This window comes from Pyxicephalus adspersus, chromosome 6 (genome assembly GCF_032062135.1).
Source record: "Pyxicephalus adspersus chromosome 6, UCB_Pads_2.0, whole genome shotgun sequence".
NCBI classification, from domain to species: Eukaryota; Metazoa; Chordata; class Amphibia; order Anura; family Pyxicephalidae; genus Pyxicephalus; species Pyxicephalus adspersus.
This window is the reverse complement of record NC_092863.1, coordinates 60838065-60858873: the sequence shown is the minus strand read 5'-3', so window position 1 is coordinate 60858873 and position 20809 is coordinate 60838065. Positions and strand designations below refer to the sequence as shown.

At 35.5% G+C, this 20809-nt stretch overlaps 1 protein-coding gene across 1 annotated transcript in view; it reads left to right on the top strand.

The window, feature by feature from the left end:
- The window catches only part of MEGF10 (multiple EGF like domains 10), a 72737-nt gene extending 52843 nt beyond the window's left edge, over positions 1-19894 (top strand). Inside the window, exons 13-24 of the mRNA XM_072416012.1 lie at positions 338-440; positions 3424-3570; positions 3694-3828; positions 4356-4484; positions 6470-6598; positions 6856-6984; positions 7488-7616; positions 8546-8782; positions 10373-10500; positions 11681-11801; positions 12841-13047; positions 15740-19894. Of these exons, the coding sequence (XP_072272113.1) occupies positions 338-440; positions 3424-3570; positions 3694-3828; positions 4356-4484; positions 6470-6598; positions 6856-6984; positions 7488-7616; positions 8546-8782; positions 10373-10500; positions 11681-11801; positions 12841-13047; positions 15740-15900 (1755 nt within the window). The 3' untranslated portion in view covers positions 15901-19894. The remainder of the gene's footprint in view (positions 1-337; positions 441-3423; positions 3571-3693; positions 3829-4355; positions 4485-6469; positions 6599-6855; positions 6985-7487; positions 7617-8545; positions 8783-10372; positions 10501-11680; positions 11802-12840; positions 13048-15739) is intronic.
- Positions 19895-20809: the final 915 nt, after the last annotated feature.

Sequence of the window (20809 nt, the reverse complement as noted above, 5' to 3'; positions counted from 1 at the left end):
GGGTTCAATTGAATGATTTAGCTTTACTTGACATGATATATATATACAGGAACAGAATCTACCCTGGTATTTTATTTTGTTTGTCACTAGCTGTGACAGCTAGTGACAAACTATAGACTTTGTGAAGCACTGCATTATATGTCAGCGCTATATATATACTAATTATTAAAATTTGTATTACTAACTTTTTAATGCATACAGGTATATTTTTAAATTTTGGTTATCCTTGCTGTAGACATTGTCCATATGATATTATCTATGCTTGAAATAACAGCAGCAAGTGCATAAAATAGTTTATTCAATGAAATGACTTGTATTTGAATTTCCTTAATTCTAGGATGGCACATATGGAATGAACTGCTTTGAACGTTGCGACTGTAGCCATGCTGATGGCTGTCATCCAGCCACTGGGTACTGTCGCTGTCTGGCAGGATGGGCAGGTAAATGACATTAATGCAAAATGGACTTTTAAATAACTTTTAAATAACTATTTCTTGGGTTTTTTTTACACTATTTATTCTTTGCATTCACTGAAACTCTTTGGCTACGTACACACGTGCAATGGTTATCGTCCGATAATCTTCAAGAATCTGGCGTGTGTACAGTGCCTGTCGTCCATCATCCAAACGTCTGTCCTGGCGAATCCATGAACAATGGACGACGAACGATCATAATGGAAGTGAAGAGGGAGAGCACACAGCAGGGTGCCGCTCTGTCGCTCACACCCTCTCCTCTCCATAGAGCAGAATAGTGCTGTTAGTGCTGTTAGTCATTGGAAAGAATCGTGAAAGATCCTTTCCAATGACAATTATTGCATGTGTGTATGCAGCCTTTGGCTTGACTGTGCACAGATCTAGGTAAATAGAGCTGGAGACAACACCCCTTGGTTTAGCAATATCAATGAAGCAGTTAGTGGCACAGGTTTAGCACCAATGCATTTGGTGCCAGACTATTTGCTGATAAGGTAGTCTTAATAATAATAATGGTTAAGGCTATGTACACACGTTCAATGGTTCTCGTCCGATAATCTTGCTTGTGTACAGTGCTTGTTGTCAATTGTCCGAACAACTGTTCTAGAGGATGCATGGACGATGAACGATCATAATGGAAGTGAAGGTGAGAGAGTGCAGCAGGGTGCCGCTTTGTCATTTTCCCCCTCTCTATAAAGCAAAACGGTGCTGTATGTACAGCACTCGTTCATGCATCGTGAAGTCATTTGTCGTTGAAAAGGTTAATGAAAGATCCTTTCCAATGACAAGTAATAAAGAGTTAAGTGTAGAAGAAAGGTGTCAATACATTTGTTAATTTAAATGGTATAATGGTTTAAATAGCAAAAAATATTTGTAATAATAAAATGGATAAACATACACTTTAAAAGATTATTACTTTTTCAGACAGAATGTGCATTTTTATACAACTTTCCAAACTTTTTTTTTCTAACATAAAAGCCAGTAAAATATAAGAATGGCATTTTTGGTAAATAGGTTTATTATATGATTTATAAGAAACGAAGGATATTTGCTTCTTGAAAGGGAATGTTGATTGCACAAGACAGCTACAAGTGCAGAAGGCATAAAGACCTGAGCACTTCTGAGCTGCTGGGTAAAGTTTTATCATGAGCCCTCAGTAATTGCCTAGCAACATGTCCAGACCATCAAAGGCCTCTTTGTCCAGGGCCCTGGCAAAAACATTCCTTCACAAATCTCCTTATCGACACCAGAACAGACCAAATTTGTACGTTTTTTGCATAAGCCGCATCGCCAATGCATAGTAACTTCTACATACAGTATATAACATCCATGACCTATAGAGCCAATGCACCTTACATGGTTCATTCTGCCTTTATGCATCAATTTAGACACTTCATGCATTTCTTGAATACAAAACTTATCAAAGTTCAACATTTTTTCAACTTTTTCCTTATTCCACACAAAGAAACAAATGATCTATTCAGAGGTCCAGCAGCTTTGATTGTTAATGCGGAGCAGACACAATGAGATTTGGGATGCTTGCTAGCATGACTGTTAATAGCAGAATATGTTATCCGTGTCCCTTGAGCACAAAAGTAACATCTATTGCAATCTGAACATTGTAAAGCAGGTCTGAGGCCATAATTAAGAGTTCACATTATAGGTTTGTTCTTGGCTGGAAATTAGTGGCTTAGTTTGGGATTTTCTACTATGACACAAGGGGGAAAAAGAAACTTTAACAAAACGGGGCTGTGAATGAGCTCTGCAGTGCAGCAGTGAGTGGCGGTCAAATGACGTGATTTCCTATGAGGCATTTATCGTTTGTTATGGGATTAATGGTAATCTGCTCAGAGCTAATTGAAAATTAACCCCCTGGCAGTGTTACAGCAGTTAGATACGTTTTGTAGAATACCTTGCCAATAAATATAATCATTCAAATAAAGTTAATTCTTTTCTGCCTAGTAGGTAGAGACAGTACTATTTTGGAAAAGAAACAGCAGTAAAAGTAGGTCCTTTTATATATTGCTTATATGTTTCCCATGAAATATGAAAAATATGCATTATACAATTCATTGTTTAGTGCTCTTAGGACAATATAGTCAGCACTGACAGCTTTCAGTAGATTGTAGCTGAGCAATTGTTGCGTTGTAAAGGAGCTGTTCATATAGCATTCCCTTATAACCATGCTACACCAGCATCGAACAGAAGAAGATCTTTAAATGTCTTAGAGCTGACCTCCAGGATAAAAAAGGGGTTAAAGTGTCTGGCACTGCTCCTCTTACATCCAACCTCTGGGTTGTTGGCATCCCTTCTTACAGTGCAGAAATATTGGTCCTGCATTGTAGGAGATGATGTCAGTGCATGTGACCACAGCACAGAATGGCTTATGGAAGTTTGATAAGGGAAATACTTGCTTGGTACATTCTCCTCCACCCAGGGCATAAATAAGCATTTATTACATGCCCAGAGGTAGCTGTACAACAAGGAAAGTATTTTTTAAATGACTAAAGGTAGGCATTGAAGAAATCCTCTTAAACCTTCCTATGGTATGTGACTTGCCATGTTATTGGTAACATGTTCTTAGCTAAAAGAGAAGAAGTGTTCAGGCAGAGCTACCATGTGTCCTGCTCTGCCTGATCTCATAACTTAGGAGTGCACAGATTTATTTTTTATTACCATCTTTCTTTCACCTATTAATAATCTTAGGCAGGATTTTCAGTATGAGGTTGCATGCCACTACATGATAGCTTTATGTAAACAATACTGACAGTAAGAACAGTAGTTCAATATCCTATTATGCACTAATCAAAAAATCTACAAAAGGGTAAAACATATAATAAAGGGGTCTTTAAATGGAAAAAAGAAAATGACAACACAAATACATTACTGTTGGTTCAGTGGTAGGTATTTGTATTTTATCTATTACAATATGGTTCTAATATTCATTTACTAGGTATGCACTGTGACAGCGTGTGTACTGGAGGACACTGGGGACCAAACTGTTCACTGTTCTGTAACTGCAAGAACGGAGCTTCCTGTTCACCAGATGATGGTATTTGTGAATGTGCACCTGGGTACAGAGGGCCAACATGCCAAAGAAGTAAGTTTTTTCCATATGTTTTATAAAGTGTATCTGTTGTCCAAACTATATTGTCTTTTGTTGATAAGATGGGGAAGGGTATCTGGATCTTTTTATCAATCATCAATATATCTTTATCTGCAGTTTGCTCCCCAGGCTTTTTTGGTCATCGTTGCAGCCAAGCTTGTCCACAGTGTGTTCACAGCAATGGTCCTTGCCATCATGTGACTGGACAGTGTGATTGCCTTGCTGGTTTCATGGGTTCACTCTGCAATGAAGGTAAGTCAGGGGACCAAAATTTAAAAACTTATCAAAGTGCATTTTTTTTTTATAAGGAATAATGGCACTATTTGCACTACCACAATCCTATACAGTATGTGGCAATCGACCTATATGATTGATAATTTTATAATCTTCATTTTTACAGTTCGCCAGATAGAATTCACCACTTTGATAGAAGAGAATGACATTGAACACACTAGAGATTTTTCTGGTTTGCTTTTTTTGGTGTGAAAACCTCATTTCAAAAGTGGCAATCTCAGCCATAGCTGTAATAAATGGGTAGCATTCACCTCATTTAAATGTGGTGACAGTTACTTCAAGTGAATAGATTTCTGGTTGCCACTATGGAGTAATTATTGTATACTGATTGCTCTGACATGCATTATTAAAAGAGTGCATCAAAATTTTATTTTTTTAACTGGTGTTATTATGTAACAATTAAATATTTAACTACAATATTCCCTTATCATAAAAGCTGCACGGTAAACTTTAATTAAAGCTAAAATGTTTACTTTATCTCTTAGTTTGCCCAAGTGGTCGGTTTGGGAAGAACTGTGGTGGCATATGTACATGCACTAACAATGGCACCTGTAACCCCATTGATGGCTCCTGCCAATGCTACCCTGGATGGATTGGCAGTGATTGCTCACAACGTAAGTGTATCTTGTTTGTTTGCTTGTTTAATGGTGCAAACAGATTATTTGTTCAGGCACCAGGTATTTTGCTAAGGAAGTATAGGTCAGTGTTTGTCTGAAGTTACCCTGATTACAAGATAAAACATCATTAAACTAATGATATCCGAAAGATGATTTGGAAACAGTCGAGGCATCAAATTCAGTAATGAATTATGAGCAATTAGCAGGGAAACTAGGGCACAAAAAAAGCCAGGCACTTGTTTACATTGTACATATTTTTCAACCTCATGTGAGGCCAAGTAAGAAGGAGCTTGATTCCCCAGCCAATCTTACTGCCCACAAGGAAGGAAGCGGGAGAGTTATGATAAACTTCTAATAGCGAGAGCTGAAAGGAACACTCTGTAGACAAAGCCATTCCAGAACTGTGTAAAATAATCCAATTCATGTGGAAAAGAAAAGATCTTTCTGTTTTATGTATTATATGTCCTGATTGTTCTGAAAGAGGATTTGACCTAAAATGTATCAGCGTTTCAAATGTATTGTATTGTATTTTGTGGACAGGAAAACAATATATCTCACATCTGAAATCAACTCAAATTGTTACACTGTTATTTTGAGGTTATATTTTGAGATTAAACATTTTTAGCAAGCAGTAAAGAATTTACTTTGTAACATTTTTCCACTGTGGAATGTTATTTAGAATGTGATAAAGTGTATCTAATGTCAAAAAGAAATGTAATGTATTGCAATTTACCAGGCTCAGATGTCAGGGGTACAATTGTTTTTTTAGCTAAAAACATTTTGGCAAGTCCAGAAAATACCTGTTCATCTTGCCAGAAAGGCAGTGTCCTTGTCACTTCCTTTGAGCTTCAAAGACAGAACAAAGCTCTTTATATTTCTTCTGTAAATGATTAGTCCTATCAATCTACCATACAATGAAGATGAACAAAGTAAAGTCTCTTACTTCCTGAGAAATCAATAGTTTTGGCTTGATGGTGTCAGTTGACATCCTTATTCTATATTCTTCCCAAGCAACTAATAGATGAATGGTTTGAGACAGTACAGATGGGATGGAGAAGACTTTAAGACATGGGTAGTCCATTGGTGCAGAAATTAGTCAAATACTGTATTTACTAGAATTTGCAGATTCTAATGCTTGCCCTGTATATCATATAATGCCCTTGTAGTAAGCACTACCATATTTTAGCACAGGGGAGCACAGTCTATAAATGAGCCAAATATAACGCAGGGCTGGAGTTCAGCATTAGGTCCAAGCCACTGTAACAACCATGATTGTATCGATAGATACAGAGATGGAAAAACACAGACATGAAAGGACAGGAAATATGTTATTCACAGGAAAAATCCTGAGAAAAATGTATCAAATGCAGTCCAATCTGAGGACCAGTAATGTCTCATAAAATAAATTGCTGTTATAGGACAAGAGTTGTATTTTTGGAAATAATAAAGAAGGGTTTAAAGTCCTATCACTTTTTCCTTCGGGGAAAACAAGGCCAATAGTCACCTGGATAAAAATAGACAGTAAATATGCTCATAGATTAAGGCTGTAGTCCTCAAATACCTCATACAGATCTAGATTTGCATATAAAAATGTATTTTTCTGACCCTTTTTAAACTAAACCCATATAGTTTTACTGCTGTCTGTTAGAGGAATACTGAAAATATGGACTGGACACCCTTTTTAAACTTTTACCACTTTATTCAAAACTACAGATACACTTTAAGATACACTTTAATTTTATTTATTTAGTTAGCATATGCATCCAATATCATAAAGTCTTATATAAATGTGCCCATTGGGGTGTTGATCAATTTCTGGTTGCTGTGAATTGCTGTTTATGTAAACATCCTCTGAAATATTGCAATCCATTGCAGCACATCATTAAATAGGCAGTAACATTGCAGTAGTTATGTCCATATCTGTGTTGACATGAGAAATGACGGTTTGTTTTATTATGTTAATAGAAACTTTTGTGTTTTAGCATGCCCTCCTGGACACTGGGGACCCAACTGTATTCACACCTGTAACTGCCACAATGGAGCATACTGCAGTGCATATGATGGAGAGTGCAAGTGTTCTCCTGGATGGACTGGGCTGTACTGTACCCAGAGTAAGTTCTATATCATATCATAGTATATATAGCAATATAGGAGATTGAGTATTAGGGTTAACTATTATTGGTTAATATTGGTAAAAAGAACACTACACACAATTTACACATTCCATAATATTCAATCAGTTATTTAGAAACTAGAATCTAGTTCACATTACTGTGCGATTTCCATCACTTTCACTTCTATGTAGAAGTAGACATGTAATTATGATTGTGTACTCTTGTCCATAAAAAGTTTTAACTTTTGCCTCTAGGGTGTCCATTGGGTTATTTTGGAAAAGAATGTTCTTTGGTCTGCCAGTGTCAGAATGGCGCCGACTGTGACCACATAACTGGACAATGTACTTGTCGCACAGGATTCATGGGAAAACACTGTGAACAAAGTAAGTATGTCCTTTATATGGATATAGCTTGTACATCCAGCAGCCTATCTAATGTTCATTCAATTTAGTTCAATTAGAATTTGTGTATTCTCTAGATCCATTCATTAACAGTATTTTCTTTAAAACAAACATAAACCAAGTTACAAAGCTACTTTTTTTACACCCCCCATCCCCCCAAAAAACCCACAGACAGCAACCTAAACTGCTAAAGAAAAGTTGTGGTATCTTAACCTGACAAGCTGAAGTTTCCTACACCCAGTCACAGTGGTTGGTCACAAGGGTGGACATGTTGTGCCATTTGGGCAGAACCAGCAAGTGGCTTTTTTAACAGTTGTTTAAAAGTAGATACTAGGAAAGCACTGTACTTTTGTTAACAATTAAGTTTATGGACTGCATGGGACCAGGAAGTATAAAATGGTGTTGGTTTATAAATCATTCCCCCTTTCAAAATCCAGCATTTGTACCTGAATATGTATCCTTTATGTGCTCTACATTGTTTATAGAGTGTCCACCGGGAACCTATGGGTATGGCTGTCGACAAGTGTGTGACTGTCTCAACAATTCTACATGTGACCACATTACTGGAACTTGTTACTGCAATCCAGGATGGAAGGGTACACGTTGCGATCAAGGTGTGTGTATGGTGTAATCCCCAATTGTTGTGTTTTGAAGTATATTTCAACCTAAAAACAAAAATGTATTTATTTGCAGTTTACCAGTCTTTAGATGTGGTTGGAATAATTTTTCCTTTTAGGCCAAGCATAATATACGCATGTACAGAAATTAGAGTCCTTTTAACTTCATGGGCACCTAACTGAAAACTCCAACATGGCTATCAGCCTTCCCGGTTCTCTTCTATGAACCACAGAACACTTTCTTTCATGTACTTGTACTGTACTGTAAAGAGATGAAGAGGTGTTTGTAGAGTAAATCAAGGGAGGAGCATAAGGTGCTACCCCTCTATTGATACAATACAGGAAGTGAATTCTGTCACCTTAGGGTAAGAACTATGTTACTGGCAGGATTAGTAGGTGAAAATAAAGGAAAAGGCTTGAAAATAAAAACTAACGTAGCCTCCATATCTAAGGACTGGTAAGTTACTATATATAACGTGGTTTCTTAAGTTTAGTGAAGTGTAAAGTGTATATAGAAACACTTTAACCCTCTCATTTTTTTTCCCGTTTTTTACGTTTTTAATTTTTGTATCCATTCATATACATGCTTTATGTTATCATCTTTTTTTAATTTTGTACTTGCATCATTATTAAAAAAATATACAAAAAAAATACTTGTAAATTGGCTGTGAATTGTTTACCAGAATTTATCATTTTTACTGCTAGTATAGAATGAAATAAAGCTTTTTATAACAAGATTTATATGAATATGACATTCATAAAATGCTTACAATGTATAACTGTCTTTTCTGCACACTAAGTTGTCTGTTTTGTCAATTTCCAGCTATGATAAATACATGATTATCTTCTATAATGTTCTCTGTTCTCCTGTGCACCCGCTCAAATCTGAGTTCATTTCCTCTTCCTTACTGTTATTTTACTTCTAGCTGTAATGATAATTGTCGGGAACTTGAACAGCCTGACCCGCACTAGTGCAGCGATTCCTGCTGACACCTACCAGATTGGGGCCATTGCTGGCATCATTATCCTCGTCCTGGTTGTCCTCTTCCTGCTAGCACTCTTCATCATCTATAGACAAAAACAGAAGGGCAAAGAGACAACTATGCCATCTGTAAGCTACACTCCCACAGTCCGAGTCCTTAGCACAGACTACACCATCTCAGGTAAAGAACACAAGGCTTGATAAAGTTATTACGGCTTCCATTCATTTCTATTTTACTGAGCGAACTAATCATGCATCAGTTCAGGCATGCTTTTAGAGTAGGGGAATTAGTTTTTAATTCTTACATGATGTCAGTTGGATAACACGATTTATTATATTCTGAAAAAACAGTAAGCTAAATGATGATTGTGATTGATGATGATGATTATGATTTTAATATTGTTATTAGTTTTTTTCTTTTTTTTTTCTTTTTTTTAAACAGTAAAAAGTTTTTGTGCAAAGTGTAGTATCTGATACCAAGCAGACAAACTTACATTTTAATTGTAGTTTTTTGTGTTATTGCTGGTGGCTGCAGCAGCATTTTTATTTACTTCTGACTTTTAAAAGTGTATGACCTCCCAAAACATAGGTTTTAGTATTTAGTGGATGATAATTGATTGATTTCATATATCTGTTAGGTGTTCCTAATTTATTGTGGAACCAGGATGTACTCACAATGGATGTATATACACAATTTTAAGTATCTTGATACTCATGTATGTAATTTAGTCATTGTATTTTTTGTTATTACTGTCCTATGTCTGTTCTATCGAAATTCTTTTAATAAAAATCTACAAAAAAAAGTGGGTGAGGCAACACATGACAAGTGTTCTAGTTGTTGCTAAAGGAATTCAGTAACAGCTATAAATCGGTCCTATGTATGTCCCATTTTTCCCATAGTCTTTGTCATATGCCCCAATTGTCCAGAGCCCCTGTACTGTGACCCAACTATTCAGTACCCACCCAAAACAGCAAGGTGGTTACTTAAAAGTGTGGGGAGAACACTGAACCTGTTTATATACAGAGTTTATATCTACATGCTGCTGTAGAAATGCACCACAAAATATAGTGTAGATCAATACACTTCTATACTTCTTTAGTTAAAAGGAAAGCTTGCAATATTACATAAAATTATAACATGAAATTTTCTTAGTGATCCCTTTGCAATATTAATGAAATAAGTTGTTGCCCGTTGCATGTTCCTTGTGTCCCTTGGAATGTTTCTAGTTGGCTTATGACATTTCCATATCACAAAATATTCTCCTGCCCTCCCAGGATATAATTTTGGAAAATGCTTTAAGCAATCCAAGTAGAAAATATTGAGCAAGATATACATTTTTTATAGGAATAATGGGGAGGAATAGTGCACTGCTAGAGATATGTTGAAGGGGAAAGAGCATTTTAGAAGTGATAGAAGATGGTGTGAATTGTAGGAGGTGTAGTTTTGTTGTATGATATACCACAAGCAGTACAAGCAATCATAATCAAAGAGCGGTCTAGTTACAGAGAATCTTTCAACCAAGACCCCTATAGTTATAATAGGAATAGCTGTAGTGCAAATGAAAAAAAAAACCTTTAGCCATTTCAAAAAATACTTGGAAACACTTTCCTCATTCTTTTTACCTGAATTATATCAACTACCTGAGATATATAGTCCTTAAATTAAACTGACATAAACAATGTTAAAATGTTAAATTGTATACAATGAGATGGAGTAGATCATATATATATATCAAATATGGTAATTATTTAGATGTTTTTTTTACTGCAGATACTCTTCCGCACACCAATGGAGGAAATTCGAACAGTCAGTATTTTTCTAACCCAAGTTACCACACACTGAGCCAATGTACAACTGGTCCACATATTAACAGTATGGACAGAATGATGGTTTCCAAGGTAAGAAAAAAAAGTTTATTTAGAATACTGTTAGGAGGTTTCTTGCTTGGTAGCAAGTCCTAAAGCAAATATGTTCTTATGAATGAGGCATTTTCACACAGCCCAGTAAATTGTACTATTGTGTAAACTGATGAGCTATGCAATTTATTCTTTGTGTCTCCTAAGAGACTTACAGAGCCAGAAGTTCTGTATTTCTAACTGAGGCCATAGAGTGTTGCAGCCCAGGCCTTACTGATCCTTGCGCACGTGAAAGTAGTTAAATCCACTATTGCTATTAGCAACTTTTATGCTAAAAAACTTTATTTGGTTATGTAAAACCATTATAAAGAGCATTACATAGAATTTAGAATAATTCACATCAGTCCTTGTCCTAAATGGTACATGAAAAAGCAATTTTTGGGTTGTGATAGGTAACCCACACAAACGCTGGAAAGCATACAGACTTCATGCATGCTTATTTCCCGTCAAGTACAAGAAGCCAGATGTACATTAGATGATATACCCAAAAAAAAATTATATATATATATATATATATATATATATATGTATATATTTAAACATACAGTATTCAAGATCTTAAAAAAAATTACAGGAAATGGAAGACCTAAGGGCAGACCTTCAGTCATCAATTTTACACACTGGAGACTCATTTTCAGCCTGTCTTTCAATATATGTTTTACTACTTTTCCAGATTTGTGCTATAGGATGCCAAAATTACCTATTTATATATTAATAGAAAAGGAGAAGATGACTAAGCTCCTAAGAACCTTAAATCAATAAATCAATAGTGCCATTTAAATATTAAAACATGTAGATTTTTGTCTGTTAATTAAGTCTTTCATCAGACTGCAAGACTTAAGTAACATCTCATTTAAAAATTTCCTTTTGTGACGTTACATTGGTTGAGTGTAATCATTTTCCTCAGTGTCCTATAAATCAATACTTGGTTTTAATATAAGTGTGGCTACTTTTGATAAGGACCCTGTTACTCTCATTATCTGTCTGGGTACAGTGTGTGGGTTGTACATAAAATTTAATGTGGTGTTTTGCCTCTAAAAGGCACGCCAGATCTGTGAGCATCTAGTTCTAGTATGTGTTGAATCATAGTACATTTCAGCTAATAATATATATATATATATATATATATAATACTTTGTTTTATATTTATTCATTCATTTAGTCTAAAAGCAGTCAGCTTTTTGTAAACCTGAAGAGCCTGGATCCCGGAAAGAGGTCACATACCATTGATTACACGGGTACCCTACCAGCAGACTGGAAACAAGGATATCTGAGTGAGCATGGTAAGTGGAGTACCTTACACAATTCAGTGCTTGGACATTATGAGTAGTACCATATACACTGCCTGTTCAAAAAAATTCCAAAAGCCTGTGTATGATCTGGGATGGCTTCCATTGGTCAGGCCTAGGTTCAGCAACTTTATGTGCCAAAAAAATTAGGTCAGCTGACAACCTGAATATACTGAACAACCAGGTTTTTCCACCAATGGTGTTTTTCTTCCTGCATGAAATGGGCATATTCCAAGATGACAATGCCAGATTTCAGTGGGTTCAGATTATGAAAGATTGATTCAAGGGGTATGAGACTTCATTTTCATCCATAGATTGAGCCACCACTGAGTCCAGACTTAACCCTATTGAGAATTTTTGGGACCTGCTGAAGAAGACTTTACACAGTGGTCCGACGGCCCCATCATCTTGATGAAAAAATAAAGCAACTCTGGGTGGCAGTAAATGTTGTGATATTGCAAAGGCTTATCAAAATGAGATCTCAACAAATACATGCTGGTATTAAAGCTTAAGTCCAACAAAGTATTAGAGTGTGTGACATTTTTTGAACAGGTAGTGTAGAACTAAAAAATATTTGCAAATCAGTTTCAGCTTTAAGGCTGAACCCATAAGGATTAGGATGGTCTAGTCAAAAAAGAATTTCCAGAATTTAATAAATGCTGATTGGTAAAAAATAATATACGGCGCTAATTTCAGATGTAGCTTGGTTTGTTCTCTATTAATGTTCCTATTATTATTATTGAGAATGTTACTAAACAAAGTGGAAATTCCGGCAAAGAGCTAAATCCAAAACTAACATATATAAATATTCACTATTTTACCTATTTTGTTAAGCCACATTGCATTACTTATTGAACGTAAAGAATTGAATACACATGGCAAAACAAGTTTGAGGCACAGGAAATCCAAAATATAAGATGTTTCCAGAGCAGCCCACGTCCATTAGTTTATGATCATTTTCACTGGCCAACAAGTTGTGTATTACACTCACTGGAAAATCAGATCCTGATGACTCATGTTTTCTTTTTCTTAGGTCTCCTGAAAAGCTCTGCATATAGCATAAGCAGCTGTTCACTGAGCAGCACTGAAAACCCATATGCCACCATCAAGGATCCACCAGCACTTTTGCCTAAGCACACAGAGTGTGGCTATGTGGAGATGAAATCACCAGCACGGAGGGACTCTGCATATGCAGAGATAAGTAACAACAGCTTGGCTAATAAAAATGTGTATGAAGTTGGTAAGTGTTCCTTCATTTTTTATACAGCCCCTTCCTTTAATATATACAAGGAATGTATGAAATGATGTAATAAAAAACATTTTTTTGTTTAAAAGATTTTTAATGTTATTTATCAGCCTGTAAATGCCCCAAACAACCTTTCTTAAGGGGGAAAATTAAACAAGTGTAGAGAAATGTGTCCTAAATGCTATTGTGACCAAATGGATAACCTGGTATGAAGATCATTTTTCACAAGGTTTCTCCCACCCTTCTCTGTTACCCCAAGTTAGAACACTCATGTTCATATTTATTTAGCTCTTCTGGGCAGAATCTTCTCCTCCACCTGTGTCACTGTCTGTATCTGTCTGTCATTTCCACTTCCTATTTAATATACAGTGCTGCATATTATGTTAGCAATATATAAATATTGTTTATTAATAATATTAATAATAATAGTATTTAATGGTGTACATCCACTGTGCTCTTATGTTTTTGGCGAGAATAAAATTTCATCTGCAAAGTAGAGTATTTACCATTTACCTATCCAAATCAGGAAGTATTTGTCTGTGCTTTTTTAATTAGTCTTGAATATTACATGAAGGAGAATCCCTGTGAAATTTTTTTACTGTTTGTGAACCATTCTGTACTTGCCCTAGCGACTATTACCATAAGAAATGAATGTGAGGGAATATTCAATTTTTTCTAAAAGGGATTGACATAGGGAAATATTATTTATCTATTATTATTCTAAATAATAATAATAGATAAATAATAAACATATATATATATATATATATACATATATATATATTCACTTTGAATACATTTTCCCTCACTGCCTGTTAATTCTACAACACAAGATGCTTACACAACATGATTCTAACAAATGACGACATCTAAAGACTATATCAAAAACTAAAAGATGTAGAAGGATCTCATTTTTTTAATTTATTTGTGGGATCAGATAATATTTAAAGTAGTTTTATTATTATTACTTTTTGTTACAGCATATTAATTTTCAAGGACTCTCAAAATGGTAAGACATGTTCAGATAACTAGAATGTGCTGTTTTATAGATTGATGACATTGTATGTTCTTGTTAATGCCTGCAGATAGGAGTTAAATAATTTGATTTTATAAACTGATCCTTAATCTGACTGATGCACTTGTAATGACTTGAAATGGCACACGAGCAAAGCATGAGGAATACAGTTATATACATTTCATCAAACCTAGAATCCAGACAGAAATGTTTTTAGGCGAGCCAGAAAGATTTGGCCATTCATTAAATAGCAAAACAGAGGTTACGAATAGATTAGGATCATATTTAATATTAGCATTGATTAGACAGATTTAGTATACAGTTCCTGTTTTTTTTTAAAATATTTTCCCCTCTGCTGCTATCAGTGGTACTGCACCAATTTAAAATGTGCCTCCGATCACTTATCAGGGTCGATTTACAAAAATATTACACCGTTTACTTTACAAAGTGAATGTTCACATCTAATAATACAATTATGTGCTAAATTTCCCTTGCATCTAACTGGGTATTCTGAATGAACATAACTTAACCGTATTCACTAAGGTAACTAAGGTTATCTGAACATTCACTTTGCTAAGTGAACAATCTTATTCTTTTAGTAATTAGTGCCATTAGGTGTATGTGTTTTAACTGGAAAACTGTTTTACATGCAGTGGCACATCTGTTACAAATGTTTGGAAATCTGTTGCAGTCCAGGTTCTCTGACACACTGGGCCTGATTTAGAAAAGTTAATGCAAATTATTAATATATGCCTATATTAACAATATTAACATGGTATTTGCATAATGCCCGTACCATGTGTGTTGCTAAAACAATACAACAAAGCGAGCATTACAGAACATTGCACCCCAAACCCATTTTTTCACCCCACCGCACCTTCCTCCTCTGCATGCATCCACAATACCCCCAGCACTATAAGATATGCAGACGCATGTGATCTCCCCTGTGACTGTCACCTGAAACGAAAAGAATATCACTGCTCCCTCAGATCCTGATACCAGTCATTTTAGTGCCTGCTACAAGCAACAGGGGATCGCTGACAAGGTGAGTATAAGGGGTCTAGGGGAAGGGGGGGGGGGGACATCTGCAGAGATGTGATCACTTCGGTCTGCATGAACATGAGCAAGTATCATTTAGTATATTAAGTCCTGATAAATAAATTGGTCTCACTGTATGTTTGCTCAGTGTACATCTGCATACACTAAGACTATGCCCAGATTGTAAGGTTGTAATATGGTTACTGCTTGCTCACACTACTTGATGGCTGCTTCAGAGAGATGCTACATGTAGAGAATAGAGAATAAATGAGGGTAGCAGTGAGCGTCCAAGTACCGCTCATTGCCACTTGCTGTCAAATTTACAAACACTGGTTCTAAGAACCAACGTTGTAATGCAGACAGCCAAGCAGCTTGCAAGGTACCAGCTGCTGGGAGCCATGTGGGAATGTTTACTCCTTCCAAATGAACCATTTTTTCTTCTCCATTTGCTTGGGCACTTATGTCTTTTGTGATAACAGTAAAGTGAACAATTTTCCACTAATTTTATATGTAGGTACTTTACATGCTTTTATAACATAAAACCAAAACGTTTTCAAGGCAGTGTTTGAAAAACATTAGATGTACAATAGCTGCACATTTTTATTAATTCCAGTACTTTTTTTCTTATAACAGAACCCACAGGGAATGCAGCCCAGGGAGGCTTCAACAACAACAGCAAAGCCAGCCAAGATCTCTATGATCTTCCAAAGAACAGCCACATTCCATGCCACTATGACCTTCTCCCTGTCCGGGACAGCACATCATCTACTAAGCAAGACGCAAGCAGTGAATGACAGCAGTGATCAGTCAAAAAGCACTGTACAGGCAGATTTCTGTCCGAACTTCTGATTCTTGAGACTGATGCCCTGTGTGACTACTGTCATCTACAAGTAGTGACTGGCAGCACACCTGAAAACATGGCCAAGCAATAGACAAAGACTTTATAATGAGAGGACAGTATGAAGAACATTGTTCCTTTAGCTGAGATACAAGGGCTATGGACTGAACTCTTCTTTTAATTCTATGCTCTATGACATTTGTCAGGATATTTCCAGTTAGTAAAAAATGTATATACCACTAACTAATTTTTACAGATGGAAGCTACAGATGTGTCATTCCTTGTCCTTTCAATGCTCAGCCTATACTTTTATTTTCAGAGATTTGCACTGACCCACTTGTGTCCTACAGCGGGTAAACAAGTCAGTGAGCTTTTAGAAGATAGTGTGGTCTTAACTATAAACTGGAAATCTCAATGTTAACCACTACTTGTGTGAATGTGGATGTGTGTGGATGTCTGTGTATATAAACATCACAAGTTATTTCTTCCATGATAAATAATGTAGCCATTGTTAAACGTAATGAGGTTGTATTTTCTGTCTCTGATTTACAAATATATTATTTCAGTAAGGTGAGGTTTTAGGTATACTAAAGGACTGGTCTTGCATTTCATAATTACACGGATCATTTATATATAAATAAGTCATTGAGTTAGTTACTTAGGCGTACCAACATGACAGCTAAAATAAAAATGATCATTCTGTTCTTCAGGGTGTCCAGGTTCAGTAGAAAAGGATTATTTTATGTGCTATATAAGCACAATGTTTGTATATTGAATACAATTTGATTATATATTCTAAACATCCCTTATTTTAGTTGCGGATTTCTCCTCTTAGTAGCTAATATCAACTTTAATTTAAAGAAATGATGGGTATACATTGAATTTCTTCATACAAGCATCCAAAAGTACTTTTCAGTAATATTATTTGGTATTCTTCCCTGATCAGATAATACAGTCAGGTAGGTGGTTATAGAGGCAGACTGTTTTTTTATAAAAAAAAATCCATCCTGTGGGTGCCATGATATTGTACATGTGTTCTGCTAAGGTATTTTAAGGTCTGATCCACCTGGGCACAAATATCACTGTATTGTGTGGTTGTTAGTTCTGTGGATAAACTATTATGCTGTCTTTTAGAAAATAAATTAGTAACTTAGTAAAGTGTATGCAGTTTTAAACTTTTATTAGGTAATTTTATTCTATTACAATTGGGTTTTTATTTTATTTAATGCCTGTACTGAAGGTACAGCGGAGAGTTAGATACACATCTCCCAAAGTGAGGGGAATTCTGGCCTTACACAATTGCAATCAGACACAATTTATTTCAATTAAACAAATATAGCCTTACATTTTTCACAAGCTAATAATAGTAACTGTTTTGTTATAGTATTATTGCAGCAAACTGCATGCGGCTCGCCCCTGGTATGGGATAGATTGCTACCCAGATTCATAATGCCAAAACTGCATAGGTTTCAATAATCTCCTATGTTATGATGCAAGGTGCATATCAGCATTTGCTTCTGTTTATTTTCTCATTATTTTTAAAGTGTCTGTATCAGGATATTGCTGAATGCTGTAAATTAGCAGTGTTATTAGTTTATTAGACAGGCAAGCATTCAGGCTGTAATATAGGAAATTAACAGTGCCATGTAGATTTATTTTAACGTTAATCAGAACAATTTCTGTGCATATTTGTTAAAGGCACTTTTTTTGTTTGTGTTTTTTTATAGTTAGATACTTTATGCTTTATGCTTAAGCAGGACTTTTGCATAGCTCTTAAATTGTTATTATCCTTTTAACTATGTTTTTAGAACAAGGTGCTGTACCTTTATTTTAGTATTATGTGTTTGTTGTTTTAGTTGTTTCTGTTTGTAAATAGACAATTGAGTGAGGTTGTTCCACAGTAAACCATTCCAACAAATTGTACCAGTCAGTCTGATACAAGTCAGACAGTAAATACAGACATTTAGTTTGTTGTGGTGTGGTACAAAGGGGTTATTAAACTTTGATAGTGAATTATAACACAACATGACCAGTTCTGTTCAAGGTTGTGCTGTCAAGTAGGGAAAGCATGTAAGAAAGCCACTAGAACACATTAATAAAGACATTTGAAACAGTTTTATAGGAATGCCTTATCAGAATTGGTTCAGAGAGTGCTTAACATTTCCTTTTTTCAGGGTGGTGGGGACAGATATGCCACATTTTAAGGAAAGACCAGCAAAAATCAATGTAGAAAGAAGGATAGAAGACTTTTTATGGATTGTTTCAATGATTGTATCAGTTTGCAATGTTTCTTCATCATTTAGATCATTCAGAATTTATAGACAGGTGAATTTATGTTGCAATTGGTTTCCTTTTGATTTTTATTTGCTTTAAGTGAGTTTTGCATTTTTACAGACATGTATGTAAAAGAAAACTCCCCAGGAAGAAAAAAATTATGTCAACACTGGCCCTTAATATGACTCTGTGTGACTATTTCTATAGTTTCTTGCGAGCGCTACCTCTTTTTACTGTTTGCATTATCGAAAGTATTACTATACAGAGTTCAGAAAGCAAGCTGAAAGAGAACTTTTAAGATGAAAACTTTTGATACATAAAACTGAAGATGTTGGATGGCAGGAACTACAGCATATACACATGCAGATTTTTATGAAACAGCTCCAGTCAGTGACCCGCTAGTGTACAGAAATAATGCATGCCTTTAGGGGTAGCAGGTATATAATTAGAATAATTCCCTGCTGGGAGAAGTAGGAGGAGGCATTAGAAGATTGCCCCAAAGAAGCTGGGTGTAAAACCCAGCAATGACACATCGTGGTATGATATATATGGTATGATACATAAGGTTTGATATATACACAGACCTTACACAGTCACAAAATGCTGTTCCTAGCACATTAAGTTACTGATGAAACAGTAATTTTTTGCTTAACTCTGTACATGCATTGATGAAAAAATTTGAGGCATAGAAGTGGAGTTCCCAGTATATGTTTTAAACCTTATTTTAAATTATAATCAGGGTTTTTTCCCCCACATTACCCGACATTCATGAACATGTTTGTGGAATCTTATGGGTAATAAAGTTAGGCTCACATTGCAAAACACATCAACAATTCATTGGTTGATATAAATGGATATCTTCCATATTAAATGAAGTTCTAATCAGTCATTTTACTGACAATCTCATTACAGTCCATGGCAGTAACTATTGGCAGTGAGCAGGACTAGTACATGGTCATAAAAGTACAATCAGCTCAGAGAAATCAAACACTAATTCATAGAAGCCACTACATGAATTCTGATCCACCAACAAAATGTGAGCTACCAATAGACGCCAGCACCTCTTGTTTTTTCCTTTCGATTAACTGGATTCTTCATACTTTTGTTGTAAAATAAAATTGTATTTTGTATATAAAATTTGTAATTTAAAATGTAAAAAAATTCCTTTTGGAATTTTCCTGATAATGTAACAGAAATTCTTCTTTCTTTGTGGTTTCATTTTCAGCCCATTACACAGTGCATTAGGGCGTATAAAGCTCTCGTTAGTCTAGTTCTGCAGACTATGGCACTGTGTTGCAACACAACAAATAAGTCTGTACCGTATGCCTGTGCTACACATCAAGCCTTAATGAATATGGACATGTGTTATTACAGCCTAATTCTTTCTACATAAAATTAAGGTGAAGCCATACCTTTTTTTCTATTGTATAGTTCATATGGAATGGTATTATTGTATGAGGGTGTTTTTCTGTGTTAGCCTTATGTAGCTCAATGCATTGTGTGTATATACAACAATTAATATGTTACAAGATGGAGGACACTATTTGTGCTTCAGCCGGTTTGAGGAAGTGTGATACTATTGTTTTGATGCTCTTGTCCAGCAAAAAATCTTTTTCAACTCTTTAAGATATTTTTGTATTTCTTTACCACAATAAAATATATATTGGTAAACTAAAGATGTAAAAGTGTTTGTGTGTCATTCTTACTACCATTGATTGGAATTGGGGTACCTACTTAAGCTACTACTGAAGCTGCAGAATGCCTAGAAACATTTCTTATTGACTATAACATGCTAGATCTGATAAAAATTATTTTAAAGTGTTTGCTCATCCACAACATATACAAATAATAAAGAGAGCACACTGAGTTTTTTTTTGGCAAATAGTATTGTATTATTGATCATTTCTCAAAACACAATACATCCTAATATAGCAATTCTTACAACATAATTGAATGCAGGTATGGGATGGCCATAAAACATGGCACTAGACAAATCACAACTACTGCGAATCTGGTTAGTAGGCCCAATTGTAACTCCACTGTCCATTAGGAGTCATATAGGTGGATAGAACGCATACGTGTAACTGTCGTACCCGATGTGTTTCGCCCGATAGTCTTCCTCAGGGGTAGTTGCACATTTACAGATACGTATAGTGTACTGAAGGTAATACAGATAGTAACAATATAAGTATACTCTTACTCATTAAGTAACACATGCAAACACTAATAATGACCATAAATGTATATATGTGTGGACATAGGAGAAATGTTCTAATGCTGTATCAAAAAAAAGTCACTTCCCATATCAATATCATATTATATCATATGGTAAGTGACTTATTTTTTTGTGGACATTCAAATATAATGCAGAATGCTTCCCTAATGTGCTTTACAATACAGGTAGTCCCCGGGTTGAGGACATCCAACATACAGACTCCTCCTAGATACGAACAATTTTCTAGACCTTTTCTAGATAAGAACAACAAGATTCTGCTTCTGTGCAGAACTGAGGCTTAAAGGGAGGAGGGGACCAGTTGCATGGCTTGCAAAAGAAATCTTTTGATAAACACAGCTGAGGTTGTGGGTTATCT